Source organism: Ammospiza caudacuta, chromosome 2 (assembly GCF_027887145.1).
Source record: "Ammospiza caudacuta isolate bAmmCau1 chromosome 2, bAmmCau1.pri, whole genome shotgun sequence".
NCBI lineage: Eukaryota > Metazoa > Chordata > Aves > Passeriformes > Passerellidae > Ammospiza > Ammospiza caudacuta.
In genome coordinates, this window is record NC_080594.1 from 54,856,290 (window position 1) to 54,884,159 (window position 27,870).

At 38.4% G+C, this 27,870-nt stretch overlaps 1 protein-coding gene across 1 annotated transcript; it reads right to left on the reverse strand.

Moving 5' to 3' along the window:
• Positions 1–359: 359 nt before the first annotated feature.
• Positions 360–27,646, reverse strand: CCDC169 (coiled-coil domain containing 169). The gene is made up of 8 exons (XM_058800437.1): positions 27,570–27,646; positions 21,500–21,582; positions 20,941–21,051; positions 20,804–20,844; positions 7,386–7,484; positions 7,132–7,185; positions 3,754–3,830; positions 360–429 (listed from the first exon to the last, which is right to left on the reverse strand). The coding sequence occupies exons 1-8, from the start codon at positions 27,644–27,646 to the stop codon at positions 360–362; spliced, it is 612 nt and encodes a 203-aa protein (XP_058656420.1).
• Positions 27,647–27,870: the final 224 nt, after the last annotated feature.

The following is a 27,870-nucleotide window of genomic DNA, read 5'->3' on the forward strand; positions in this document are numbered from 1 at the left end:
AAACACTAGAGGCTTGTTTGTTTTCCATGACTGCATAGTTCAAGGATCTACATGGTGTATAAGACATTAAATATCCTCCAAGTTTTCCAACACCCTCAGAATCACTGATGTGAAGCAGAATGGAAATGGTCAGAGGTCACCAGTACAAAGATGGCAACTAGAAGATCAATTCCATTAGGCAGAGGAACACATACACTAAGGCAGCCAAGAAGACACTGGGGTCTGGCATTGCAATAAGACACAAATACCATTATTTTCAATTTAGAAAATTTCAGTCAAATTAAATTTTTTAAAAAGTGACTGGAAGTTTTTGGCATTAATATTAAATCAGTGCTTTAGCTGTGGAAGGTGGTTCACTCTTACAGTCTTTTTAATTGATAGTTTTTGAGGATTAACCATCTTCGGTTTCCTGGAACACTGTGTCTTCCTCTGAAAAAAAAATGGGTGAAGTTAGTCAGCAAATGTCGCATTGCCTGTACATTTTAATTGCTAAAAATGTGCATGCTTTCTATATTTGCATATCTGATTACTACTGTGAATTAATAAACCTGAGAAAGGAAAAAACAAGTATATTTCTGGGTTCGCAGGTTAGAAGAGAATCTAATTATTCTGCAAACGCAATCTTCATCTCATGATTCCTGTTACCTAAATGATGTCATTTGGAGAACATGAACAGAATACTAAATATTGGCACTAGAAGAGTGATAACTGGCTACAGAGACATTTTCTTTAGTTAAAGAATTCCCACCAGAAAAGGGGAAAACACTTCCTGTAGATGTAGTTACAGCACTCTGCAGGTATTCCACTCTGGAAAGTCAGGCTCTTGAACCCATGATCACCAGAAGTGCTTGCAGGAGATGCTGCCACCAGACTTTTGAAGTGGTATTTCTCATGGATACATACACCATCTACATGAAACCAGCTAGAGCTTCATCTTGATCATCTAAGAAATCTGTGGGAATATAAAGAAATCTCCAGGGAAAGAATGGGGCTTTCTCAGTCTGCGATGGTCATTCTCCTGAATAAGAAGCCTGCCTTTCTGCTCCTATGCAATTGTCCCTTTGTTTCTCTTCCTGTTTATTACTGCAGAGGAAAGACAGTACTTAACATACTCTAACAACAATATACAGAGCTTCAGTGTCTTTCTCAAGCAAAGACATTTTGAAGGAAAATATATCACATCACACTGTTATATTTGTCATGATACCCAGATATGTGATAGAAGTGATGGTATCTGTGCAAGTTTCAAACTTGTGGGGAAAGAGGGAACAAAGTCAAACTTAGGGCTCACTAGTCTTCTTGGGATTGACACGTTTTGTTCCAGCTCTTGCAAGCAATCTTGGTCTTAGAGAGAGAACTGTGCCCATACAGATATGGAGGCATTTCTACTGAGAGTTGGAAGATCACAATCTAAGGCCCCAGTGTGCTTGAAAATCAATTATTCAAATTCAAATCAATTGATTACTCAAAATCAATTGATTAAACTGTAGATCACTGTACAGCTGAACAAAGCAGAAAATGCCTGTGTGGATTTCTGCAGGCAGCAAAACCTCTTCCACTCAAAACCAGCTAGACTTATAGACTTAGAAGCCAGGTAATTGCAGCAGTGCAGTGTTGAAATTCAGCTAATAAGCCCCATCATAAATCTCAGTGTAACAGCAGAGGTCAGAATGACAATAAATTGGCTGCTCAAATTGCATCAGAGATATGAGCCATCAAGACCTCCATGTTCTTCCCAGCTGTCAGCTAGCCTATCTTCTTGTCCTGTAATAACCACAGAAAGGACCTCTGCTGAACTTGCTTCTGTTTTGGATGGCCAGGAAACTGAATGCATCAACAGTTAGTTGTTGGAACTCTTGTTACTGAGAATTTTTGACTTTCTGTGCTGACAGGCACTGATCTCTATACCATCTCACACATTTAATCCCAACCTTAGCAAAAAAAAGGAAAGAATCCACATTAGTGTTCACAACTACTACACAAAAATGTTTTCAGTGTTCATTTAATACACAGGTTGGGCTTTCTGTACCTGTTCCTATAGTTAAAACAAGCATTAAGCAGTTTCTTAGTATGGTTTGAATTCCAATGCAGGTATTTTGTAAAAGGGGAACAAAGATGAGATAAGAATTCTAGACAGAAAATGTTCAAATTACTCTCAAGAACATGCACGTCTTCTCTTATTTTAATGAAATTATTTCCCATTAATGTCAGCTTGAACAAACAACCCCCAGGCTATAAATCAAAACATAATTAAAAAGGAACAATATAAAAATGGCTGTAGTTACCTTGTGATGTTCATGAGGTACATACTTATATTCTAGTATTTTCTTAAAACACAAACTATGCCAAATCCCTGCTCTTACATCCATGTTGCCAGCAAAGATCAAAGTTTGTCCTGAAAGTTTTAAGTTACTGGCTATAAAAGTAAATAATCTGAAAACTAGGTTCTTATATACTAAGGACAATTCAAAGGATGAAAAATTATCTTCATGTGTTTAAAGAACATTGAAAAGTAAAAAAAAGTCCTCTTAGGGAAAATGGATTTAAATGGGATATTTTGTTACACCACACATCTTCTGAGATCAGCAGTTACAAGACACTTTATTTTCTTTTATACTTTATTTTCTTTTGTTTGATATAAAGAAAATTATATGACAGAAACACACTGTTTCTGTCATATAATGGCAGGATAAGTAATGATCTACTAAAATAGATTGTGAAAAACCCCACCATAATCACAAATCAGTGCTAACCCTCAGCAAACCTCCATATCTGGCTGATGATATTTAATCTCACTGCAGAGGCAGTGAATGTTCCTGGTTCTAGCTTTCTGACCTTCTCCATAGGAACCATGTTAAATATCACTGAGGTCAAAAGTGATACAGTGGCATATGGGGCACTTCAAACCCACACAGTGCTTTTTATGTATTGAGAAACTTCAGTTATAGAACTGATTTCATATTGTACTGCATCAATTCATATTATTAATATACTCTCCTGGAACATGAAGATTCACTATTACAGTTTATGAAATCCTGTGATTCTGTGCTTACACAGAATGAAAGGAAAAAGCTGGTAAGCAAACAGGTCTACACAATATCATGTTTATAATTTACTCATTACATTTTTAGATTATTCCAATATATATGTGTATGCTCATTTTAATAATATAGGCAAGTGGGTTTGTGCAAGACTATCCACTGTGGGACACAAAATACATAGAAATCATACTATCTTAGGAATTTTCCAAATATAAATTATTTGGGAGAGTTTCAAAATTAAGTATTATATCTGCTTGCTTCCACACTTTTGTAAGCATCTGTTTATGGCCACTGGAGGCAGGTGACTGGGAAAACAGTTTTTCATATGTGCTCCCTATATTCTTCACACTTTATACTCTTAACGTATTCAATTCAGTTAAAATATAAATCTTCTCAAATTTTAAGCTTATCTACAAGTATTGCAATCAGAAATTAATTTTATTTCTATGTATCTCAGAGCAGGTGGACTTTTTTCAAATTTATATTTCTAAACCATATAACTAAACAGAAGTCTGTTAAACAGTGATTTAACATATCTATTTTCAACATTTGCAATAAATAAAATTGATGAAAAGCAATATCAAAAATTATGTTGAGTAATACTTTGTCAGTGGGCTTATGCTGGGATATTTATCATGAACACAGTTGCATTGTTCGAAACAGTACTTAGCAAAAAAATCAATCAGTAAACAGGAATATAAAGGAAATTTACCTCAGCATCTGTTTTTCTCCCTTGCCAGTCAGAGCATCGGGTTTTTTCCTTTCAAAAATTTTAGGTTTAGCTGAGGTCTGCAATAGCCAAATTTTTACAAAACAAGTTAAATCCTAACCCAAATCACAGTTACAGAAGTAAACAGGATTTGCATGGATTTACTTTATTGAAGTCAAGAAATTTTTGTAATTGAGGAACTCCAGTATTAAAGATGCTGGCTAGCATAGTTTATCATATTATCATATCTGAGCAGATGTGATTCTGTGACACATGAGGCAAGACCAATGCCAAGGTTCCCTTCACTGTTTTTGTAATTTATAAATATAGAGAGCTGCTATATATGATTATTTTCAATAGCACTGTTTTTGCTGGTACGGTTTACTCCAGGCCTATCTCAACTAAAATTAGCCATGGTTGTACAAGCAGCTTTCCAGCTGTAGCAATCTATAACCTTGGGCCTTTTCTACAAAGAAATCCCAGTCACAACTCAGATGCCACTCTGCTAGCAACAGTTTGTGGCAAAAATCTGGCCAGAAAGAAGGGCCTTTTTAAAGAACCACTATAGCTCTTCTTTGCTTGGCTCTGAAACTGATTTCTGAACACCATCAGAGAGTGCCTTTGAGATCTGTGGACTCCAAATCCTAAACCAATGCTTTGCCAGACTAAAAACAAAACAAAAAATGCAAACAAGAATACACCAGAAACCATTACCTCTAGCATGAGCTCTCAAGATTGTGAAATTTTTTATTTCTTTTAAAACTATAATTTAAAACTGACTGCATCCTTATGGGCCAGATAAGACAAACATCAAAAGCACTCAGAAGATAAATATATTCTGTAAATAAATTTTAAAAAAGGCAGAAAAACACTCAGTAATAAAAAGGTAAATAAAATAAATGACTTCTCAGAAACATCTTTGTCTTCTGCTTCTGCCACAGGCTTCAGGAGGGATCCAAAACAAAGCAGGAAAAACCTGCTGGCTTTTCACCACCTGGTATTTTTTAATACCTGCCAGTAAAAAACTTCTATTCTATGATTTTTTTTTCTTACTGTCACCTATAAAAAATTACAAACATAATGAGATAAAACAAAGGCTTAAAAGAACACTATATTCTCTGTAAATAAGAGAGTGTCACTAGGATACACTGTTGTCACAGGACAGCAATACCTTGTGGTATATTTACTGTGCAAGGTAAGGAAATTGTTAGCCTATGGGTAAATCCTTCTGACTCAACAGCAGCCAATATTACTGTGCAATATTACTCTAGAACATTGATATTTCAGTACAGTTGAAAGAGTCTGTACTGAATGTACATCTACTTCTGCCTCTATTGTTAAAGTGGACTGTTAAAAGAGAAGGCAAATTTTAACACATACAGATTTTAACATATGCAGATTTTAAAATAATATAAAAGTCAAATCAAAGTCATGGCAGAAAAAGACCCGAAGGCAACACATAAACCACTGATCCTTTTGAAATCAACAGTAAACCATAGAATCATACAATATCTCAAGTTGGAAGGGACTCATAAAGATCATCAATTCCAACTTCCTGCTCCTCGCAGGACTACCTAAAATTAAAGAGTGTCATCCAGTTGCTCCTTGAAGTCTTAGTGCTATGACCAATTCCCTGGGGACCATGATCCAGTGATTGACCACCCCTTCAATGAAAATCCTTTTCCTAATGTTCAATCTTGCACTTCCCCTGATGCAACTTCATTCCCTTTCCTCATGTGCTATCACTGGTCACCATGGAGAGGAGATCAGCAGCTTCCCCTCCTCTGCCTCCCTGGAGGAAGGTGCAGTGTGGGGTGAGGTCACTGCTCAGTGATGTGGTCACCCCTCAGCCTTCTCTCATCCCAGATGAACCAACCAAGTGACCTCAGCTGCTTCTCATAAATCTTGCCCTTGAGGCCAGACCACACAGTTCACCCTCCCTGGGACACACTCACATAGTTGGATGCCCTTCTTAGACTGAGGTGCTCAAAACTGCACACAGCAGCTGGGATGTGCTGCCCTGCTCAGATCAGCAATGTACAAGGTAGATTTTTAATCTAAACTACTCACACTCTGCTTAGAGCTCAGGAGGAAGGACAGAAAAGTCCCCAGGGAAATTAATTTCATCTTGACCTAAAACAGATGTGATACTTTGCACATGATTCTTTCTTCGTGGATTACATAGGATTCCTCTACGACTACTTTAGAATGGCTATTTGATGTTTAGAGAACTAAAGATAGGAATAGTAATCTGAAGATGACTATTTTGCTCTCATATGATACTGAAATCATGAGAGTAAATAATTAACTGCTGAAAATATAATGTGCTAACTACCTTGAGTGTTGATGGCAAAATCCTAGATCCCAGTGCCTCACTAAGCAACATGCCAGTGTATATACCTCACTTCAAATGGCGTCTTATGCATATTTAAGTGTTTTCATAGGAGCTGAACATGGGCACTCCTCTTGCTAGCATGTTCAGTAATAAAATCTGCTTTTATTTCCTTTCTTCCTCCAGAAGTTCTCAGTTTCACTGCTAATGTAAAAATATTAACAGTTATCATGAGCATTTCCCAGGCTTTTTCTTGGTTTCATGCTGGAAAGTTCATTTAAGCAATTCTTTTAGATTTCCCAAAGTAGCAATGAACCGTGTAAGGGAATCAGTTGCCTACTGTGCAAACACATGCTAATTACAGGCTTTTACCCCAGTTAGCTATGAAAGGGACTCAGTGGCAGCAGTTCTTGAATATCACACTAAGCTATTACTTTTACATTATTTAGGAATTTAGAGCTTTTCAAGAATAATAATCTTTACAGATTTCTTTACAGGTTTCTCCAGTTTGTAGTATTAAATTTCATGTATTACGTAATTTCCATCAATAAAATTTAACCTGTGATTTCATCAAAGCAAGGTGTTTTATCCCTGCTTTATAAAGTTAACGGAAATATATCCTGACTTTAATTTTGAACTGGTTGGATAGTTTATCTTTAAAAGAAAAAAGGAGACATATGAAAAGGAGGAATTACTACTTAAGGTGGCTGTCACTACTGCTGACAATTCGCTTCTGTTCTATTCAACTGCACAGCAGTCTTGTGACTAATGGATGGCCAAGCATCAGAAAATTGCTTTAGTTTTCTCAGTTATGGGCACTTTACTATGCTAGGGAACACTGAAACTCCAATCGATACAAAAGCAAAAAAAGTATTTTAAATAAACTGTATGATCTTTCAATTTATGGCTCTTATATTTTTTGAAAATCAGCTTTTGTAAGGTATATGGTATACAAATGAAGTAATAAAACACCCTGATCTAATGGCATTACAGATAGTGTTTTTATATTAAGAAAGCATTGAAGTTATTGAGTCACACATGTTACTTACCTGTAAGATCTCTGAGAAGTACAAGCGCCGCTCATCATTAACTTTGTGGTAAGCCTACAGTTAAAATGAGATATAGGCTCATAATTAAGAACAAATTTTAAAATCTGAATCATACAAAAGATTCAGATATACAGCAGAGCCTTTTTTCAGTGACACATTTTTTTGGAACTATTCTATTGTGTGTTCCACACACAATCTGTTTGCCACACAACATAACAGCTTTTACAGTCCAGAGGGATAGAGTGATTACAAACCTTTGCTTCTTGCTCCAGTCTAAGTTCATAGTCCTTTAGCTGGTTCTGGAGAATTTTCTTTTCTTCTTCTAGCTGTTTAAGAACCTCCTTTAGGGAACCCTGTGATTATGGTAAATAAAACAGTGTTTTACATCTATTTCCATTCTCTATAAAGATGACATCACCATAGTCCTTATTCTTCAAGCATTATGATGTTTGTCATTCTCTTTGGTTCCTGTGCATTTTTTGTTTTCATGGTGCTAGCTGGCACACTGCAGAGGCAAAAGCAATTAACCACATGCTCCAATTACCAGCTATGCATTACACATTTCCACTATGTTAAGATGACACAGGTACATATTCCACACTGCTGCTCCTTGGCATCTTAAGCAAATTCACCTTGTGGTAACTAGTCCGAATTGCTCCTTTGCTCTAAGAAAAATTCCCTCTGATTGCTCTTTTTTAGTAGGAAGAAGCTTTCACATCTTACCAGGACATCCATTTTCAAACTGCTTTCTGAGAGAGCTGCTGGGCTGGTTGAAGAACCACATGGGACATCCAAAGTAAGTCATACCAATTTGGCTAGAAAGCAATACTTTGTGGGGTGTGCAGCCATCTACATTGTCTACAATAGGAATGAGTAACACCAGTAGAGTCCATTTTTGGTTACTGGCACTAGCCAAATCTTTGCTTGTTGTGTAATGGAATTAAAACACACACCCACACTTGGGAGGACCCAAGCAGGTCCTCTTCTACTACTAACACAGGGAATTGCTTTTCATAATCCCATTCATAATTTGATCCATTCCATCCAGTGGAGACACAATTATATGAGTTTCGTCCTCCAAATTCAGGAACACTGCATTACAATAAAGAGGAATTTGGGCAAACATACCAGGAGGCCTGTGTGGATGAACAAGCAGCTCCTGGACAAATTCAAACACACAAAGGAAGCCTAGAGAAAGCCTAGAGAGCCTTGAGGAAGCCTAGAAACGTAGACTGGTAGTCTGGGAGGAATACAGGGATTGTTTGAATAGTCAGGGATCAGTTTAGGAAAGCTACAGCCCTGACAGAATTAAACACAGCCAGCGATGTCTGATTTACTTGTTGCTTCTATAGATATGTTAGTGATAATAGAATGTCTAGGGAGAATGTGCATCCTTTCCAGAGAATGGCTTGAGAGCAGTCTTTAGAAGGAGGACTTGGGATGTTGGTAGATTAAAATCTTGGCATGATCTGGCAATGTGGCTTGCAGTCCAGAAAGCCAATAGTTTCCTGGTCTGTATCACAAGTGTGGTGAACAGGCTGAGGGAAGTGATTTCCCTCCTCTGCTCTGCTCTCTTGAGACCCCACCTGGAGTACTCCATCCAACTCTGGGGGTCCCAAGATAAGGATCTGGACTTCTTGTAGCAGAGAAGGACCAAAGAAGGACCACAAAAGTCACAGGGCTGGAGCACCTCTCCTCTGAAGACAGGCTGAGATATTTGGGGTTGTTCAGTCTGGACAAGAGAAGGCTCTAGGGAGACCTTACAGCACCTTCCAGTACCTGAAGAGGGCCTACAAGAGAGCCAGAGAGGGGCTTTTTACAAAGGTACGTAGTGACAGGACAAGGGGTAATGGCTTTAAACTGCAAGAGAACAAGTTTAGATGAGCTATTAGGATGACATTTTTTACTGTGAGGGTGATAAGGCACAGGTACAGGTGGTCTTCAGGGTTGAATGGGACTCTGAGGAAGACAATCTGGTGTAAGGTGTCCCTGTCCATGTCATGGGGGTTGGAATTAATAGATCTTTAAGGTCCCTTCCAACCGAAATCATTCCATTATTCTATTATTATTCAAGGTTGGTTTACACCTGTTTGTTCTTGTACTTAAATGTGGTTTAAATAACTGTTCTTCCTCCTCCCTGCAGTTTCTCCCCAGCATGTACATACTGAAAACATGAGCATCTTTTTTCCACATTCATTTTATGAGGATGATTAAGCTGAACTTGCAGAAATTATCTTTCACACACCAGGCTGTCCTTTCATCCTAGTAATCCCTTTGTACACCAGGCTGGAGCTCAACCTTCTTATGGCTAGAGAACAGAACTGGCCTACATTATGCAGTACTCCAAAAGCCATCTCATTGCCTTGAACAATCACTGATACTTCTTTACCTATATAAATTTTAGGATTGCATTTTCCTTTTGCACAGCTGCACAATAATGGCTCACAGTCAAGAAGGCATCAGCTAGAATACCTAGATGCTTCTCTGCAGTTGTATCTGTTCTCAACTCATAACATAATTTCTTTACTCTTTTCTAAATCCTTTGGTCTACACTGTTAAATTTTACTCACATTTTTAATAATCTAGTCTTCACTGTCTTTCTTTTTCTAAACCACATCCAGATCCTAATTATATTATATAATTGGTTTCAGGAGAGAGATATCACAATCTAATTCTACTGTGTGTATCAAGGTCATGCATTAAATATTAAGGTTCATCTTAAACCTGGTCCTGGAATACCTGTGCTTGTACTCTCCCAGCAGACTCCTTCACTAATCACTGCTATCATGTTCCATTTGCCAGCTCTTTACTCCTCTAACAAATCTATTCATTTTCATTTTCTCCAAATTACTCAGTCACTTCCCATGCGACATGATATCTTTATCAGAGGTCACAGTGAACAAGATTACTTATTTATTGTGACAACAAGTATATTGTTTTATCACAGAATGTCAACAGGTTTTCCCACCATGAGCCCCTTTTAATAAATCCATATTTCAATTTCATTTTACAACAACTATTCCTCTCTTTATACTGAAAAATGAGCTTTTCTTCAGTGCACAAATTGTGCACGTTTATTAGAACCACTTGCTATCATATCAGTGATGTGACAAGCCAGTTCTTTCAGAATCCTGAGATATGGATTACCCATTTGCCTCATTTCAAGCATTTCAAGCATATACAGCTCTTTGAGTTTTCATTAGGATTTGGTTATTGTCATTTCTTCTTCCAAGTACTTGCTGACATTACCTATTTTTTCCTTTCCTGCATTTTATAGTTTCTGCCTTTATTTAAAACTTAGGCAATACATACATGTTTAATTTAAAGTGAATGAATTCATGATCACTTGATCTGACAAGTTTTTTGACTGGCTTTTCTGCAATGTTCTGGTAGATCTTAAAAATATAAATAGCATTGTGTCCCTTTCATCTATTATTTTCTGATAAAATGTGTTAATTATCCATTGAGTTTTGTGCCTCATCATTATTAGCACTTCTTTTTAGTCTTTATTTACAAGTCTAGCATACAATACAATTTCAGTCAGTAGTCTAATAATATTATATTAAAATTCATCCATCCAACTATTATATTTCTATATATATATTTGACTGGATGGATTCAGTCTGAGCTGAGGGTATCTACATTTGAGTGTGCAAATGTGAACTGAACTCCTACTAAGAGTCAGAGTGAAGACAATCAATGATGTGCAGTGATTCATTCAGCTAAGTAGCTAAAGAGCTCAGCTCAGTTCAGTTCCATTTGAATTGCTCTAGAGAGTCCAAGACATTCACGTGTGGCAGATATGACACATGGGTTACACAGGACACCTCCTCCTGGAGCATTAATGGGCTACTGTGCACTGAAACATCTTGAAAACTCTTTGCTTACACAACTATTCCACTGAAGATGCCAACTAACTAAATCTAGACACAAATCTCTTTACTTAGCTGACTATATTAATAAGACCTGTAGCTGCCTATAGTAGAAATTAAAAGACCTAGTGAAGAGGTAGACAGCTACATATGGAAAAGTAAAGTATTTTTTTATTAGCATAAAAGAAAAATATTTAAGAGATTCATATTGTTCAATGTACATTTCAATATTATTTCCCAGTACTATTGTGACTAAACTTTGTTTTCCAAACCATTCTCAAGATTAATTCATCCAAATAGCTGACTAAGACAGAATCAACAACATTATTGTCAAAGTCTTTCACGTCTGCAACATACCACATCTATCTCTGTTTTGTTCTTTCCTGGCAAGTGTGTACCTTTAACACTTGTCATCCCTTCGTGGTTTTGCTATCAATGCTATTACATTCCTGGACAGTCAGGTTCTTCCATTTGTTTGCTCAGGTCCCCTGTGTAAAATAAGTACCTGGTTTGGATTTTTTTTTTTTTCTATTTCTAACACGAGCACCTCCTTAGTCAAAATAGATGAATCTTTTCCTTTCTATACTGATTACTTGACCATTCCCTTAATAATAATAATTTATTTCTTCTCACAATTTTAATGCTTTACTAGGCCTTTGTTTACCAGATTTTCCTCGTAAACACTGAAACAAGATAAGAATTCTCCAAATATTTTTCCATTCTTTTTTCCATATGAATTTATAACTTTTCCCTTTTTATCATGCTAGTCTCAGATGCAGAAGGCCAGTATCCACGTATGGTTTATTTCTCGGAGAGTTTATGAATGCTTGCTGCTGGTAAAAAAATTACATCTGCCTGTTTTAAGTCTCCAGTCTTTTCTAGCATCTGCAGATTATTGCAAGTTTTATTCTTTTACATAATTTTCTGCATAACATGTTACTTTTTGGTTCCAAATTTTTTTTTCATTTTAAAAATTCTGGGTTTCCTGAAGATTTCCCTAGGGAGAATTTCTATTACAATCAAGATTTTGCAGGAGCATGGCGAAAGGCACAGTACTTTTAAAACATTGCAAGAGAGAATAACCCCTCCCCATTGTTCAAAAGAAAAAAAAGAGATACAGAAGAGTTGTATCTTTGAGGAGTATTTTGCCCCTGATTCAACCATTATTAACTTTAATCTGTTACAACAGGCATACTGGAGACATGAAAAGAATTGAGGAGTAGTTGCAGGTTTTTTTCGTAATTAAAGCAGAAGTGCCTTGGATGCAGATAAAATCTTTGTCCAAATACAGAAGGCTCCTACAGTCAATTCAGGCAATGTTGGCCAATTCATGGAAAAGAAGTAAGCTGCAGATTAAAGAGAAGATTTGGCTTAATTCCACTAGGGTCATGTGCTATTTCATTTCAAACATCAGTGTCTCTACAGAATTAAACAAGACAGAGAAGATCTCAGCACAGTTGAACTAGGAAACTATTTTTTTTTCCTTCTTGACCTTAGTGCACATTAAAAATTATAACCACCTGAGAGAATATTTTGTACAAAATATTTTGTATCACCTACTGCATATTTTGTATCACCACAGTAAGCTCAAATACAGTAAATACAAAAGTTCATGCTCCTCTCCAGATTTGTTCTATGTAATTCCACAACACACTATTTATTTCTTTACTAGATTGTCCATCATTGTTATATAAGACAACAAGACTTGGTGTTGCAGCTGTTACTTACAACAGAGCAATTTGGTGTCTCCTCAGTGATGGTACTCATCTAATTTCTTTGAGTTCTTTCACATACAAAGTAAACTACTTTTAGATCTTTTTTCATTAGTCCTTTCAGAAGCACTGTCTATTTTTTGCTGCCAATGCAGCTGGTCCACTGCAGATGCCTGGGCATTCATTCAGCTCTGGAGCAAGGATGTTATCCAAATGCAAGCAAACAAACTGTGCACTACACTGCTTTTGATGAGCAAGCAGACGGAAATAGGTTGATAATGTGACTAAGAGTACACAGTTACCTCATAAATTGTAATAAACCCACGATTACAAATCCCTTGTGAAATAAGAATGCTATAAAATATTCAAAATTTAGATTGGGAAGTGAAGCTCCAAATCAAAGTAGGACTGGAGTTGGAATTACACTTCAGGCAGAATTTAACATCTTAGTGCTAATAAAGCAGTCTATGCAATGTCTTACATTCTTCACATCTGCTTTTGTCAAATAACAGGGAGGCATCTGAGCTGTTGCTGTTGTGACTGCCCATACGACCAAGCTGAATCGAGCTGCCTGGTTTGCTGCTGAAAGCCTTCACGGAGTACCAATACAAAGCTTTCCAGTTGTCATCCTTCTAACAGGGTACAACCTGGCAAGGATGTTCTACTCCTATTACCTGGAGAAGAAAGCCTCTTCTATCTTACAGCCTAAAATTTAGAAATAAAGTAGTTTAGTTACATTTTAGCCCTCTGCTTCCCCAAGACTTGAATTCTCATATCTCATAGCCTGAGAATGCTCTTGCCACCGTCATACCTAACTAGTGCTGACACAATTTTTGAAGCCAGGCTGTCAATGAGTCAGAAATACAAATATTTGCATGGAAGTAGATAGAAAAAGTGAAAAAGGCTGAAAGGTCATGTCTATTTCTGAAGTAAAGGCAGGATTTCAGGCACACTTCTTGGATTTTTCTTACCAACTCCTATTGGTTTTCCATCTCTAATATGCAGTCTCTTTGAATCCCAATCTAGCTGCGTTTCTCACAGCTAATACCTATTAAATTTACTCAGCTATCTCAGCCTGAGAACTTCTATTCCTGCATCCATGAACCTTATTGAAGACACAGAGCTCAGTATGGCAGTACTGAAGTTCTTGTGGAAATCTCATGACACAGATGTTCCTACTCAACTAAAAGACCTCTTCAAGTCCCCAAACACTATAGAATGCAATTTCAAAACCAGACACTAAGAAACTTTAAAGGACAAAACTTCATAGAGGTTCTAGAGGTCTACTTTAGCCAGGACTGATTGTAAGTTATCTCCCACTCCCACTTTCAAGGCAGTAATTGGGGAACTAGCAGAGTCCTTGTTTATCTGCAGGTTTTAGCTGCTGTACATCAGCACAAATCAAGAGGTGAGAAACAATATCATATCAACTCAGCCAAATCATTAAGAGTTGGATTTGCCTTTCCTGAATTCTGTGGGAAGCATGCAGAAGGAAACCTCACCAGAACAGATTCCATTCTCTATGATCATGGTTGTAGAACCAGCTTAGTACTTCACACTGTAAAACTACACAAAAGTTCACAGATAACAGAACTTAAGGCATACAGTAACACCGACTTGTAGCAGAGTTCTTACATCATGAAAAAGACTGAAAACAAAAAAAGGACCAGTGAGAGCTCAAGAGAGCCAGAAGGAGTTTCTAAACTATGCAGATATCCCCCAGAATGAAAAATTGTCCACAAAACTCCAGGATGAACCAGTATGGTAAGTTCAGGAAAAGCTTTTTAGAAGTAGTGTAACTGAATCCTGATCTTTTTTTAAAGATAGATTCATTACAGGTTCTTCTACTAAGCTTTGAACAGCGGGACATTGTATGCCTGAAAAGAAGACATAAGCTGACTAAGGCATTTAACCTGAATTTAAGATCTTTAGTTTTCAATATATCATCTATGTCAAACCACTCTGAGCAAGCTGGTAAAAAGCTAAAAGACACGCTGAGATTTTAAATGAATACTTCCTTTATATAGCAGAATTTTGTGGTGCTTAGCATGATTCACTCTCAGAGCAAAGACACATTCATCTTGTGTCCAGCAATGACCAAGTCCAGAGTTTTACAAAGGGAACACCAATTCTCCAGTTTCTTTTTACCCACCATTTTCTTTTCGCTTGACTGAAGTTACACATTTGGCTTAATATTGCAAGAAAATGAAATTATATGGAAAGATACTGCGAGTGAATTTTAAGGCCACCCACACAAGTTGCTCTCATTCCGGATTTTTCCTTGCCCTGCTCTCAGTGGCAACAGAGGTAACAATTTCTAACAATCATTTCACAACAGACAAGGTGAAAAATCCATTGCATCATCAAGCAGCTCAAACTTATTTTCATCAGAGCCCTGCTCAGGCGGACTAATAATCCTTATGGCAATTTGCTTCTTGTTTAATTTTTCTCCATGATTTAGAACAAAAGCAATATATCTGTCAGTTTTGCTTTAAAAAAAGCAACACAAGAAGCCTTTAACATATCATTTCAAACTCATTAGTAGCAAAACCAAATAATACATCTTTAGTTTTACTGAAATGGAACTGGATTTTAGATTGGTATCAATACGTTCACGAGTCATGCATCGCATAAAAAAATTATACCTTAAAATTATTTAGCCTAGCGTATTTCTCCATGCAACATGCACTTGGATCCTCTAAAAGCGTCAGCGCAGGCGGGGAAAGGCTCCCTGCGCTTGCCTAAATGCCAAGTGCCCCCTTGTGGTCAGCACCATCCTTAGATTCCAAACCAGACCCAGAGTGGAATTGCTTTAGTGTGCTGTACTAGTGCACAGGGGTGGATGCTCACTCGCTAAATCCTTATTTCAGTGGTCTCTGCACAATGCTCACAGGGGTTATGCGCTGACTTGGGAAGGGGAAGTTAAAACGGAGACCTCCAGCGCTGTGGTTCAGACTGACAGAGCAAGGAACTGAGGAATTCTTGAGAACGGACAAATAGGAATGTCACTTGACTCCAAGATTTTTCTCTGATTGTTTTCTTTGAAACACAAAGTGGATTCTGCCTCTGGGCACACCACAAAGTGATTTGAGTAAAACAATTTCCTGGTTTGAGCAAGGCCACCAGGAGGAACAATTAATGCCAACTTGACAAGGAAAAGAAAAAAGGTCTCTTGGAGGTATTTGAAGTATTTATTTGAAGGTCAAGTATTTATTTGAAAGGAGTAGGAAGGGGAAATCTGTGAGGAGGCAGGATAACAGCTTAGGGCAGTCAGACCAGAGACAGACCCTTCTCCAAAATACTTCCAAGTTTCATGAAAAGCTAGGATACTAGATTTCTTCTTTCCATAGAGCTACTCATGGATTAACCCAGGAAGAGCAGCAAGGTTCACTTAAGAGTCACTTGCTAGGAGAATTGTCAACATTTCCTATGACATTATAAGTGCTGATGTTCCCTATAGGCACTTATCAACACCTACTGAAATACAAAGTCTTCACTGCATGTTTTCACAAACCCAAGATTCCCTTCCTGTCATACTGCAATCACGTATGTCTCCAGAGTGACACTGCCACACATTCTGCTTATAGCTTAAAACTGACAGCAAAAACTCTGAGGTGGTTGTGTGAGGCTATCAGCTCTGTGGTCACAGTCTTTATAGAAAGGCAGCTTTGCATAGCCAGTATCTGGCCCTTAACGTCAGAATTTTCTCTTGTGTGGTGCTGGACATTCAGAAAAAATGGTGATTTACCCCAGAAGCCCTGGTTCCTGGGCTAATCTTAACTAGAGCGTTGCTAAGGCAATGCTATCAGGAGTGTGCTCTTCTGAACTGATTTCGCAGTGTGCTTTTCTGTATTTGCATACTAAAGCTGCTATCTAGGGATTCCTTCCTGCAGAAATGGTGAGAGACAAAGGAATAGTTTTCTTTCTGTTATATGAGAAATTATGCTTAGCAGAGAACATGTATTTTACCAAACCTCAGTTTATAAAAAAATGCAAACAAATGAAAGCAGCATGTTTAAAAGATACAAGTAAAATTCACATCTTGTTATACTTTAGAGAGAATGCATTCCTTCTGTAATTATTTCTGAAGAACTATATGACATTTGTATTTTTCACTGGGACATAAAGGAAATTACTGACTAAACAGTTTTCACTGTTGGAACTCCCTGTGCTTGTCACTTTTATTTTTAATCTGCCCTCAGTACACAAAAATTGTTTTCTATACCCTGGCAGTAAGAATTTCTGTGTTCAAGGTATTGGTTCTGCATTTATTGCTACATGGCATCTACATAATTTTTCTGAATCAAAAAAAGGATTATCTCATATCAGTATAAGGACTTCAGAATAATAACTGTATATATAAATGGTGTAGGGGTGTTTTTAATAGAAAGAAATTACCCTTCAGTTCAATTCTAATTCTAAAGCAAAAATAGTGCAAGCCATCTGCAACAATTACTGCAATTTTTCAACACAGAAAATCCTCTGTGCTTCCTTGTTCATCACTCCAGAATTTGCATTTGTATTCTTCTCTTTCATTCAGGTTTTTATAGATTGCTGACTGCCAGGTCCCTGATGACTAATATCTTTTTTTTTTATTTTGCCTGTAGTGCTTGATATTAAGAAAATATTTTACTCTACCTATATCTAAAGAGATCGAATTACTCTGCAGACATGTTTTTCTCCCTCTATTCACTATAGTAGGACCTTAAATAACTAGCTTGAGTGAGCTAAATCTCTTTAGCAGATCTGAGATAACTCCTCTGTTAAACACAGCTGAAATTGTTTAATAAAATAAGAACTGTTAAAAGTTCTTCGAATAACCCTAATTACAATTTTAAATTTCTTGGGAAGACAGGTTATAAGTACTTGAAAATAATATTTAATTTTCTAAATATGTTGCTCAAAACAAAATCTACTGAAAATCTACTGTCTACTGTTGCCACATTGTAGGAATTGTATCACCTTGCTGAAAGAACCACTTTTCAGTCTTTCCATAGAGCTTCACACAATCACAGAACCAACTTTTTTGGGATCTTCAAGTCCAAACATGAACACCGCACTGCCAAGTCTACCACTAATCCATGTTGCCAAGCATCACAATACTTGTCTTTTAAATACCTGCAGGGATGGTGACTCAACTACTTCCCTGAGCAACCTATTCCAGTGCTTGACAAGCCTTTCAGTGAAGAAATCTTTCCTATGCAATACACTTAGGAAGTATATTTTCATATAGGAATATATTTCCTATTGATATGCAACTGCAAGTTGAAAGCTGACTATCACAGTGTACTTTTGATTTTACAGACACAAGCGCCATGCTTTATATACCCACTCTCAGCATTTTTACTTTGAACAAATGTATATTGATGACTGGCTGAAAACTGTTTTTCTACCACTCACATCTGCTCTTTATTTTCACCCGTGAAGAAGCTAAATATTCTTCCCTAATCTACTGAACAACCCTCAAAACCCCAAAAGAACTTCAACAAACCTAAATGCTTGAACACCACAAAAAATGTGGTAGAAGATAAAACCAATGTTTTATCTTCTAAAATATATATATATATAAAGCAAAGCAGCTCTTCATTCTCCAACAGTATCTGTAAATAAACACTTACTTTTCTAATGGCTTCAGTTTAAAAAAACTAAAACCAAAACAAAAAACAGAAAAGCCCACATAATACCTTAATATTTTTCTGTTCTTTCCATCTCCCAAAATCAAAACAAGAAAAGAAATGAAACATTTCATTAAATCCTTAAAGCACTTCCCTTTCTGATTAGCAAACAGGAAGATTTATTAACTCTAAGGTGGAAAAATTAAGTAAGGATTTGAAACTGCATGGTCTAGTACATGGGCTCCAGACTTTCCCAGGCTTCACTGAGCCTAGGACTCCTCAAGCTCTTCCAGACTCCTTCTGGCAGTATGAACCTTTCAGTTGGGCTGGCATTCTTCCCTTTATGGGAACAGTAATCAAACCTCTGTGAGCCGTGGCTCATTGGTGAGCAGGCAATGCAGTGCATAGCAGGGATTAGAAATGTACTGGCTTGGTGGGAAAGGAGATTATCCCTTGGGTAATGCCTCCTGGAGTGCCTGGCAAGGTGTAATTGGATTGGTTAGGAGAGTACTGGCAATTGGACAGAAATAAATACTTGTGATACTGTAACTATGCACGCCAGTCTGTGCTTTACAGGCTGACAGGAATAATATCATCCAAAGCAGACTGCTGTAAATTTTCTAGATCAGTGTTCTGTCTTCGAGACTTTTCTTTAAACATAATCCCAGCTGTATTATCAGATGAATTTAGTGAAACAGGAAAGTGGGATGGGGAAGATTCTGTTCTCTTTTTAATTGGCTGCTAAAGAAAAAAAAAATCTTGCCTACCTAAAAAGCACCATGGTCTTTAGGACAACACTAAAACTGGAAAAAATGCTGACTGTTTGAAAGCCTTGGATCAGATCAGAAAAAGCAGTTAATTGTTCACATCCCGTTTACAGCAGATAATTATCCTTCCCACTAACAGAGCATGCAGCCTCCTCTAGGCTCACTAAACTCCCAACAGTCTTCAGATTCTGAAGTACCAAAAAAGTCTAATGATGACACTTTTGCAAATACAAGCAACAGGAATAAAAATCACAACAGCCCTGCTTCATAATGTTCATTATCACAATCTATTACAAGGCATTATCACATCTTTATCTACCTTCTCTATTTCTAAAACTGGGTAAAAAGCAGAAAAGTTGTCAAATATTTCAGCAGATGACAGGCTAAGGCAAAAGCACTTCTGAATCTGCAATTATTTTTTTACTTCATTTGCTACCTTAGAAAACAAAATTGCCATAATATTTGCTGGGTTTTTTCCTTGTCATTTTATCCTCAAGATTGCAGAAAAAATATTTTATGCTATGTTGAAATAAAGGGCATGAAGTATGAGTGCATTAAGGAATAAAATTTAAAAAATGAAAACAGATACTTCCTTCCATGATGCAAAAATTTACTGTAAAATGAGAACTTTTCCTGTGACTATATCACGCAAAATGTTACTCCAAATATTCACTTAGGTTATCACAGTTAATACAAAACTGGGATTATTGACTGATACAACAGAAGATTGTGTTGCCATGCAGAGAAGCCTCAAGAAGCTGCAGAAACAGGCAGAGAGTTCTGTGGAGTTTAAATGCAGTCCTGCCCCTGGGGGAGAAATAATCCTCGGCACCAGTATATGCTGGAGCAGACTGGCTGGGAAGCAGCCTGGGAGACGATGTCTTTGGGGTCCTGGTGAGCAAGGCGACCCCAAGAAATCAATGCACTCTTGCTGCAAGGGTGGCCTGTGGCTGCCTGGGCTGCATTAGGAAGATGCTGCCAGCAGGTCAAGGGAGGCAATCCGATCCTTACCCTTAACACTCATGAGATTTAGTGGCAGTGCTGGGTTCAGTTCTTGACTCTTCAGTACAAGAATGATATGGACTTCTCGGAGTCCAACACGGGGCTATGAAGATGATTAAGAGACCAGAGCACCTGACAGATGAGGAAAGGCTGAGAGATCTGCAACTGTTCAGCCTGGGGGACAAGAAGGCCCAGTGTTTCTTATCAATGTGTAAAAATTTGTGATGGGAAGGAATGAAGAAGAAACAACCAGGCTCTTCTCAACAGTGCCCAGTGATAGGACAAGACTGAAACAGCTGGAACTCCATTTGGTCACAACTGAAGATATCTTTTACTGTTAGAGTGGTCAAAGGCTAAATGATTCCATGCAGTTTAATGTTTTCCCATTTATTCATAGACCTAGTTCAGCTATTCCATCTCGCAAGCTGTACTGCAGATTGAATTATAAAACCTTCACTCAGGGATAAATTTCACTACATAACTCTTCCCAACATTCACGTTTTACATACTTCCCACATAAGAATTTTACTCAATATTTTATAAACAATTGCATATATGAAACAATAAAAACATAAGCAGAACTGATTGTTTTTTCTTCTAGACCAGACTGCTGCTACTTTTTGTCATGAAAAAACAAAGACTATATGAGTTTTCCAACTAGACTGTGATTTGTTGTTAAGCCAGCTAAATGTCACAGTACTTACCACAGGCATTTTATCAAAGGTGCGAACAAGGGACAGTTTATCTACAAATAAGCAGAAAATTGTGACCTGTTGATATAATTTCAACATCTCTAATCATCACTAATTCTACTGAAAAAGTTACGAATATCCCTTTCTACCTGCTGGATTTCCACGAATAAGCTCCACCTTATCTCGAAGAATATTAATTTGCCTTTCCAGCTGCTTGTTCCATTCTACTTGTGTCTCATATCTGGTTTTCCATTCATTATCTTAAAGAACAAATACAGAATTATTGTATTTCCAGATTGGTTCATGTCATTTTAAGCAAAAGCATTTTTAAATCTGTTCCTTTTAACTAACTGGAGACTAAGAAAGTCTTCACTTAGTAATCCTCATAATAAGCATCTTTGCATATAAAAGAGCTTGGAAATATAAATCAAGGGAAATTTTCACTAGGCTTACTGTGGTCAGAATATTAACCAACTCTGTGAATTTATATTATTCATAGCTTCATTAATAATTAAAAAAAAAAAAAAAGCTAGCATGGCCAGACATAGTATTTCTTAATTTCACATCTGAAGCACCACAGTTATAATAGTAACGTCTGAAAAGCAAAAATTTAAATCTCTAAATAAAAATCTGAGCCCTTGTAGATTCTTCCTATAATAATTATTTGTGTTTCCTAATCAATTAGAAAGACTGTTGTAATTCACTTACCTTCATTTTCAGTACTGTTAAGACTTTTTTCCAGTTCTGTTACAGTGTTTCTCAGTTCAAATATTGAGCTTTCAAGCATCTGCCTGTGGTATTAAAAGAAGTCAATAAATTGCTACACAAGCCAATAAACACCTCTTGTACTAGTCCTATTACTGAAATCAGAAAAAAATCAGATCAAATATATTTTCAGAAGATTGATTCAGAAGATTCAAATCTTTTGGTCATTTCTATGTTACATTATCTTGTCCATTCTTAAATGTATTGAAAAATGGTTACGATGGTGGTTATTACAGTGCCTTTAAAACAATGAAGCATTTCTACTTTGCAAATAAAACTACTTCCAGAAAAACCCAAGACTGACATTTCCTAAAATATAGTAATTTTCTTGCCATCTATCAGAATTAAAAAAAATGTAGAGGGGACACTGACTCTAGATTTTCATCTAAAAGAAGATGCCCAATGAGTATTTTTTTTAAAACAAGAATATGCCTGAGAGATGTGCTATTTGAAATTCTGTATTAGTTCTTCATTTTGACTTACTGCTCAATGATTAATAGTCATTTCCTAAATTGCACCCATATTAAATTCAATCAAAACAAATTATGTTTTATGACTATCAGAAAAGAAAGTGAGTAATTAAAGTGAGTGTTAAAAAAAAATACAGGACCTCAAGCCACCATTTCTTAGGAAAATATATTTTTGTCCATCTTGTATACTGGTCAGCCAGAAAGCTGAAAGGTATGATGAAAACCAGGCTCTTTCTGCCTTGGAAGGTAGCCTTCTGCCTCAGAAGCAGAAGGTAGCAGGGGACTTTGACAAGAGCACAACCCAGCTGGCATGCTTCAGACAAGGTGCTGGGCGACTCTCATCCTTCAGAGTGGCCAGATGGTAGTTCAGTGTCTTACAAGGAACCCTATGATCTTGATCAAATCAAGAGGACATTACTGATAATTTATTGACCATATTCATGCTAAAAGCCTGGGGGATGTCTATGGAGAAATGCTCCTGCCTGTGAGGTCTCAGGATGTCAGACCACACCAGGACAGGTGCAAGCAAAAAACACAATGCACAAAAGCGCAGAGGCAGTTTGTGGTTTTGGCCTTTTAAAGCCAGGTTTGGAAGGCCAACATTTCAAAAAAACAGTCAGTGGTTCTGGAGTACCTCAATTTTTCAGTGCCCAAATTAAGATATTCCAAAAGAACTGAGAACACAAACTCTACAAAGAAGGCCCTTTGGGAAATGCTTTACAATGCCAATATGATGACTGATGTCTTTGAAAACTTAGCCTAATTCATTAAATGAGAGAAAATTATTAGGCTGTAGTATTTGGGGGGGGGGGGTGTTTAAAGGAGAGCTTCCATTGTCAACACAGATATTAATTTTCTGAACATGTCCACAAGAAACACTCTTCAATAAATAATTATCTAATCTCTGAGAAATCAAATCTCTGAGGACAGAGATTGATTACTGAGAATTGTATCACCTCTTGCACTCCTTGTGCTCACATTCGGTTGGTTTTGCACTCCTTGTGCTCACAATCACTTCTTTTTCATAGCTTGAAACAACAGATTTCAACTGCAAGCTGCAGAAGCAAACCAACTGCTCATAGGGAGTTTAATAGGTAAGCTTGGAATAAGGAGGGCTGAAGAGCTGAAATTGCAAAGAAATATAAAGAAGAGTAATTTAAGGTAAGCCAAGTTTGTTTTCAGTGAAAGAGACACACTGGAGAACAGCAGGACAGACATTTTGAATGGCAGGGGGGAGGTGGCGCTTCCAAGCCCTCCTTGCTCCATTGCACTTTTTGTCTTTACCAACATTAAATTAACACAGGGGGCACATTGGCAAAAAATAGCTGGTAACTTGCTAGAGACAAAAAGGATAAGGTGAAACCCAGCCAAAGATAGCCTTGAAGCATGACTCAAAAAGCTTTAGATGTAGGAAAACCAAAGGAAATCTGATTGCTGCTGCCTGTTTTCTCCCACTCCAAATAAAAGAGGCAGATGGCTAGGAAGAAGAAAGACAAAATCTTACTACATTGCTGCTATCATTTCAACACAAATAGATAAGGTTTCTGCAAAGCAGATTTCTATCAACTTCTCAGAGCTTGGAAAAGAGGAAATTATGATGACAGTGAGTGCTAAAATGGGAGTTTTTAAAAGGAAATAACTCTGAAAATTAGAAACAGTCAAAGCTGTAACCAGACCTGAGCTGCATCAAAATGAAATTGTTTTCATTTTCAAAGAAATCTCAACTAAGTGCTCAGGTGCAGAGGGAAAACACAGGAAGAATAAACTCTTTAAATCCAGTGTTTCCAGTTTTCAATTTCTGTTACCATTCCAAGACTAGATAAAACATTTCTTTCATTAGATTTTATTATTCTTTCTGCGCCATTAATAAAACTAGAAGCCAGATTCCAATTATATTTTGTTCTGATGAGTATATGTACGAAAATGGTAGATTATCAGGTGTCACACTGTAATTTCTAAACTGACAGAAAGTCTTTTTTCCATGTGGCAACAGAAACCAGTTTTTTAAAAAAATATAATTGTTATTCAACATTTAGTAGTCCAGTAGCACCCAGAATGCATCCAGGGTGAAACCACTCTGTTTTAGGCAATGTATATTCAGTAAAATGCAATCCCTGCCCAGAGAGAGAAGGGATGTAGAAATAAATAACTTGGAGAGGCTTGGTAAGTATTGCTGGGGTTTAATGTTAATTTTGCATTTTTGGAGTTATTTCTAATTGTGATAGGAAGTGAAGGTCATGCCACGTATCTGTTAGCATGAATTTAATGCAACTGTGTATAGCTGGCTACCTGCCCAGAGACTTGGTCTTTGCCTAGAGGGACTGCATTGCACTTTTTACCTGCAACCCCACATAGACATAAATAGTCTATTCAAGGCCTATAAATCTTATCCATGTCAATGGACAATTTACAGTCATCACAGAAGAAAGCCTGTAAATCCTGAAACCTCACATTTAAGTTATCATGAGAACCTAACCACATCCTTGCATACTAAGCATAACAAAAAAAGCTCTTATGAAGAAAATGAGAAAAAAATATGCAGTTCAGATAAGAAGGCTCTGATTGAAACTACAAAAGAAAAGAAAATGCTAAATTGCTTTTTAAGGCTGTCTACAGGTGCTATTTTACTTGACAATGGCAGCCACTTAGGATGAAAACCATTTTCCTGCACGTTTTGCTACCCAGGTCTGGATATCTGGAACATGTATCAGGCAAAAGGCTGCCTGGAGCGATTTTCTATAGTCAAGAGAAAAACTCAGGAGAAAAGTCAGGAGAAGCTCAGGGCAAGTCATCAGCTCTAGGGCATCCGTTCTATAACATAGCAGATCTTTACTGAGTCCTGTGGAAGATAAAATTCACAGATGCCTTCAGAATCTACGAACAGAGCAGAAACAATATTGCACAGTGCAGGGGCACCACATGGAAGAGCACACACAGTACTGAAAGCTCAGACTCCTGACACTTGCAGTCAGCAGTGTGCGGGGAAAATGCTGCAGCTTTCCTGGCAAGGAAAGCCACAGGAAATGAAATCTCACAAGCTGAAGTAAAATACAATTCCATCAACATTACTAAGTAGCTGACATGCATAAATATATGTCTTTAAAACCTCTCTGTCTAGTAAGAAGTGCACTGCAGTATTATATGCCTTCTCTCTCTCTCTCCCAGAAACATTTGCCATTACATTTCCCAATCAAAACGTGCACTGAGTCTTGATCACAACAACACAGAGTCAGATTTGAGCTGACTTTCATTACAGTCAGAAAAAAATTTGAAAGATTTCACAGTACTACATCCACAATCATTGAGAATCAGTAGGTACATTAGGAAGAGACCCCTTATGGACATGGATGATTCAATTTACTCTGTGAAGTAGAAATCTCTTCTTCATGACTGCTAAATGAGAGTGGTAGGTGGGCTGTTAGCAAACTGCCTAATTGGCACAACAATCAGATATGCCAGTAAAAAGAAGACAAGGGTGAAATGGCAGTGAAGGAATGCAGACATCTATCTGCAAGCCACTCATCCTCAGCTTACTTTCTGCCCAAGGGAGAGAAACTGGCACCTCCTAGGGTGTGAGTCATCTCATGCTAGAACAGCCGGGCTAAGTAGGTCAGATGAATCACACCTTCAAAAAGCTTTTCTGTATTCATTGACTAGACATGCCACTGGTTTAGATGGAGATGTCTCACAAGCCTGGTCACTGGCAATTAAGCTGAATAAATAGCTCCTGGGAAACAGACAATAATAATACTGTCAATTTGCACACAATGACTTTCACTTGGACCTGAAAGTCTTTTACTGCCATCACCATAAAGGTTTTTATTAAACATATATTTTGCTTTTATCCATAAGTAAGTCACCACAACTCAACTTTTTACCTGATCATCATTAATAGCATGTGTCAGGTAAAAGAACTGGTGCATGCAGAGGATAACTGATCTACCTACCCTGAGACACAACTAAGTCAAGAGATTTATTAAAGGTCATTTGCTTACACATTGGTGCAAGCATGTCCAAACTACTTTTTGTGCCATTTTGAATACATAAAGTGCCATTTTGAATCTAGTACTGGGTTTTCCTTTTCCATTTATGAATGAACATTTTATAAAGTCCACAACTGCAGGACTAGTTTGAAGAGGTCTGCAGCTCAGACACTGAAACAAACATTGTTCAGATGAAAAATCAGTATGAATAGAATGCTTGAAAATGGTATGTAAATGTAAATATCAAGGGTCTGAATTAAGGCAGCACAGGAGCTTCCGACATTTCCTGTTTCCATTTATTAACACTCAAAAGGCAATCATGTTGTGCAACACGGGGAAAAATGTGTAGCTTCCTAAGCAAACTGGGGGAAAACCAATCCCACCAGGCATGAGCATCAACAATTATCACAGCACTGAAACAACTGCTGCTTTAGCAAGGGGACTGACTGCTAAAACAAACACTTCCTCATCCCGGCAAACTACATGCAGAAATGCCGTACCTTAGAGGTCTCAGAGATATTTACTGACCCTACAGACAGGTGAAAACCAGCTTTCCACTTTTACTCAACGTTGTAGAAAGAAGTGTCCAAAAAGGCACCTCATTCTCCATTTTATTTGTCTTCCCCCAGCGAGGCATGCACCCATGTAAAAGTCTTCTCTGTTTTTCCCCCAAAGTGGCTTCCCAGCCCAGTGTTCTGTGCTTGCCTTGGACACATATAATTCACTCCATAGTAGGTGATATGGGACTATGTTTCAGATTTGTGATGAAAACTGTGTTTACAGGACAGTGATGTTTTGGTTACCTTCAAGCATTGTTTACACTGGGTCAAGGCCTTTTCTGCTCCTCATCCCATGAGTGAGAGGGCTGGAGGTGCACAAGGAGTTGGCAAGGGACATGGCTGGGACAGCTGATCCCACTGACCAAAACAACATCCCAAACTAAATCATGTCACAGTCAGAAATAAAAACTAAGGTCTTGGGACTTGGTGAAGCTGCTTTGCCTCAGGAAAGGTGCTGGTGGTGAACACCTGGAGGTTTTAGCATCAATTACTTTTCTTGGGTTTGCTTCCTTTTTGGTGTTGTTGTTACTTTTTAGTTATTAAACTGTCTTTGTCTCAACCCACAAATTATCTCTCTTTCACCATTCCTTCCTTCTCTCCCCCATCCCACCCTCCGGGAAGAGAAGGAGCAAGCGGCTGTGTGGTGCTGAGCTGCCTGCTGCGGTTAACCACGGCAGCCGGCCCTATCTTCCTTTTCGTCTGACATGCTTTATCCCGCTTCTCCGGGCTCCCCATGCTACTCGCATCCTTCCCGGCGCCCAGCAGAGCCAGCGGCGCTCCCCGCGCAGCCGAGCCGCGCTAAGGGGCTCTGGCCACACCGTGGGCCCAGCCCGCTCCCCTCACCGCGGAGGCAGCCGCCATTTTGCCGCAGGGAGGCGGCGGGAGCGCCCCGCGGGCGGTGTTGCGGGGCTGCTCCTGGAGCCGCCGCCGAGCGCGGCCTTGCCGCTGTGCCCGGCCTCGCCGCCATGCCCGGCCTCGCCGCGTCCCCTGCCGGACTCACTGCTTCCGCCTCTCCCGCCCCAGCTCCAGCGCCAAGCGCTCCGGCTCTGCCGGCCGCCGGCCGCCGCCTTCCCCCATTGCCGCCGGCGCCCGTCCCCCCGCATCCCCGCGTGGCCGCGTTGCGCGGGGTGACGGCTGCGAGAGGCCGGCGGAGCCCGAGGGAGCGGCGCGCTGAAGCCACCCCAGCCCCGGCTCGGGCACTTTTTACTCCTCACTCCCCGCGGCTCTCCCGCTGCCCAGAAAAAGCCGAGAGGGGAGACGGGGTCGGGCGCTACTGCCGGCACCTGCCCCGTCCCGTCCGC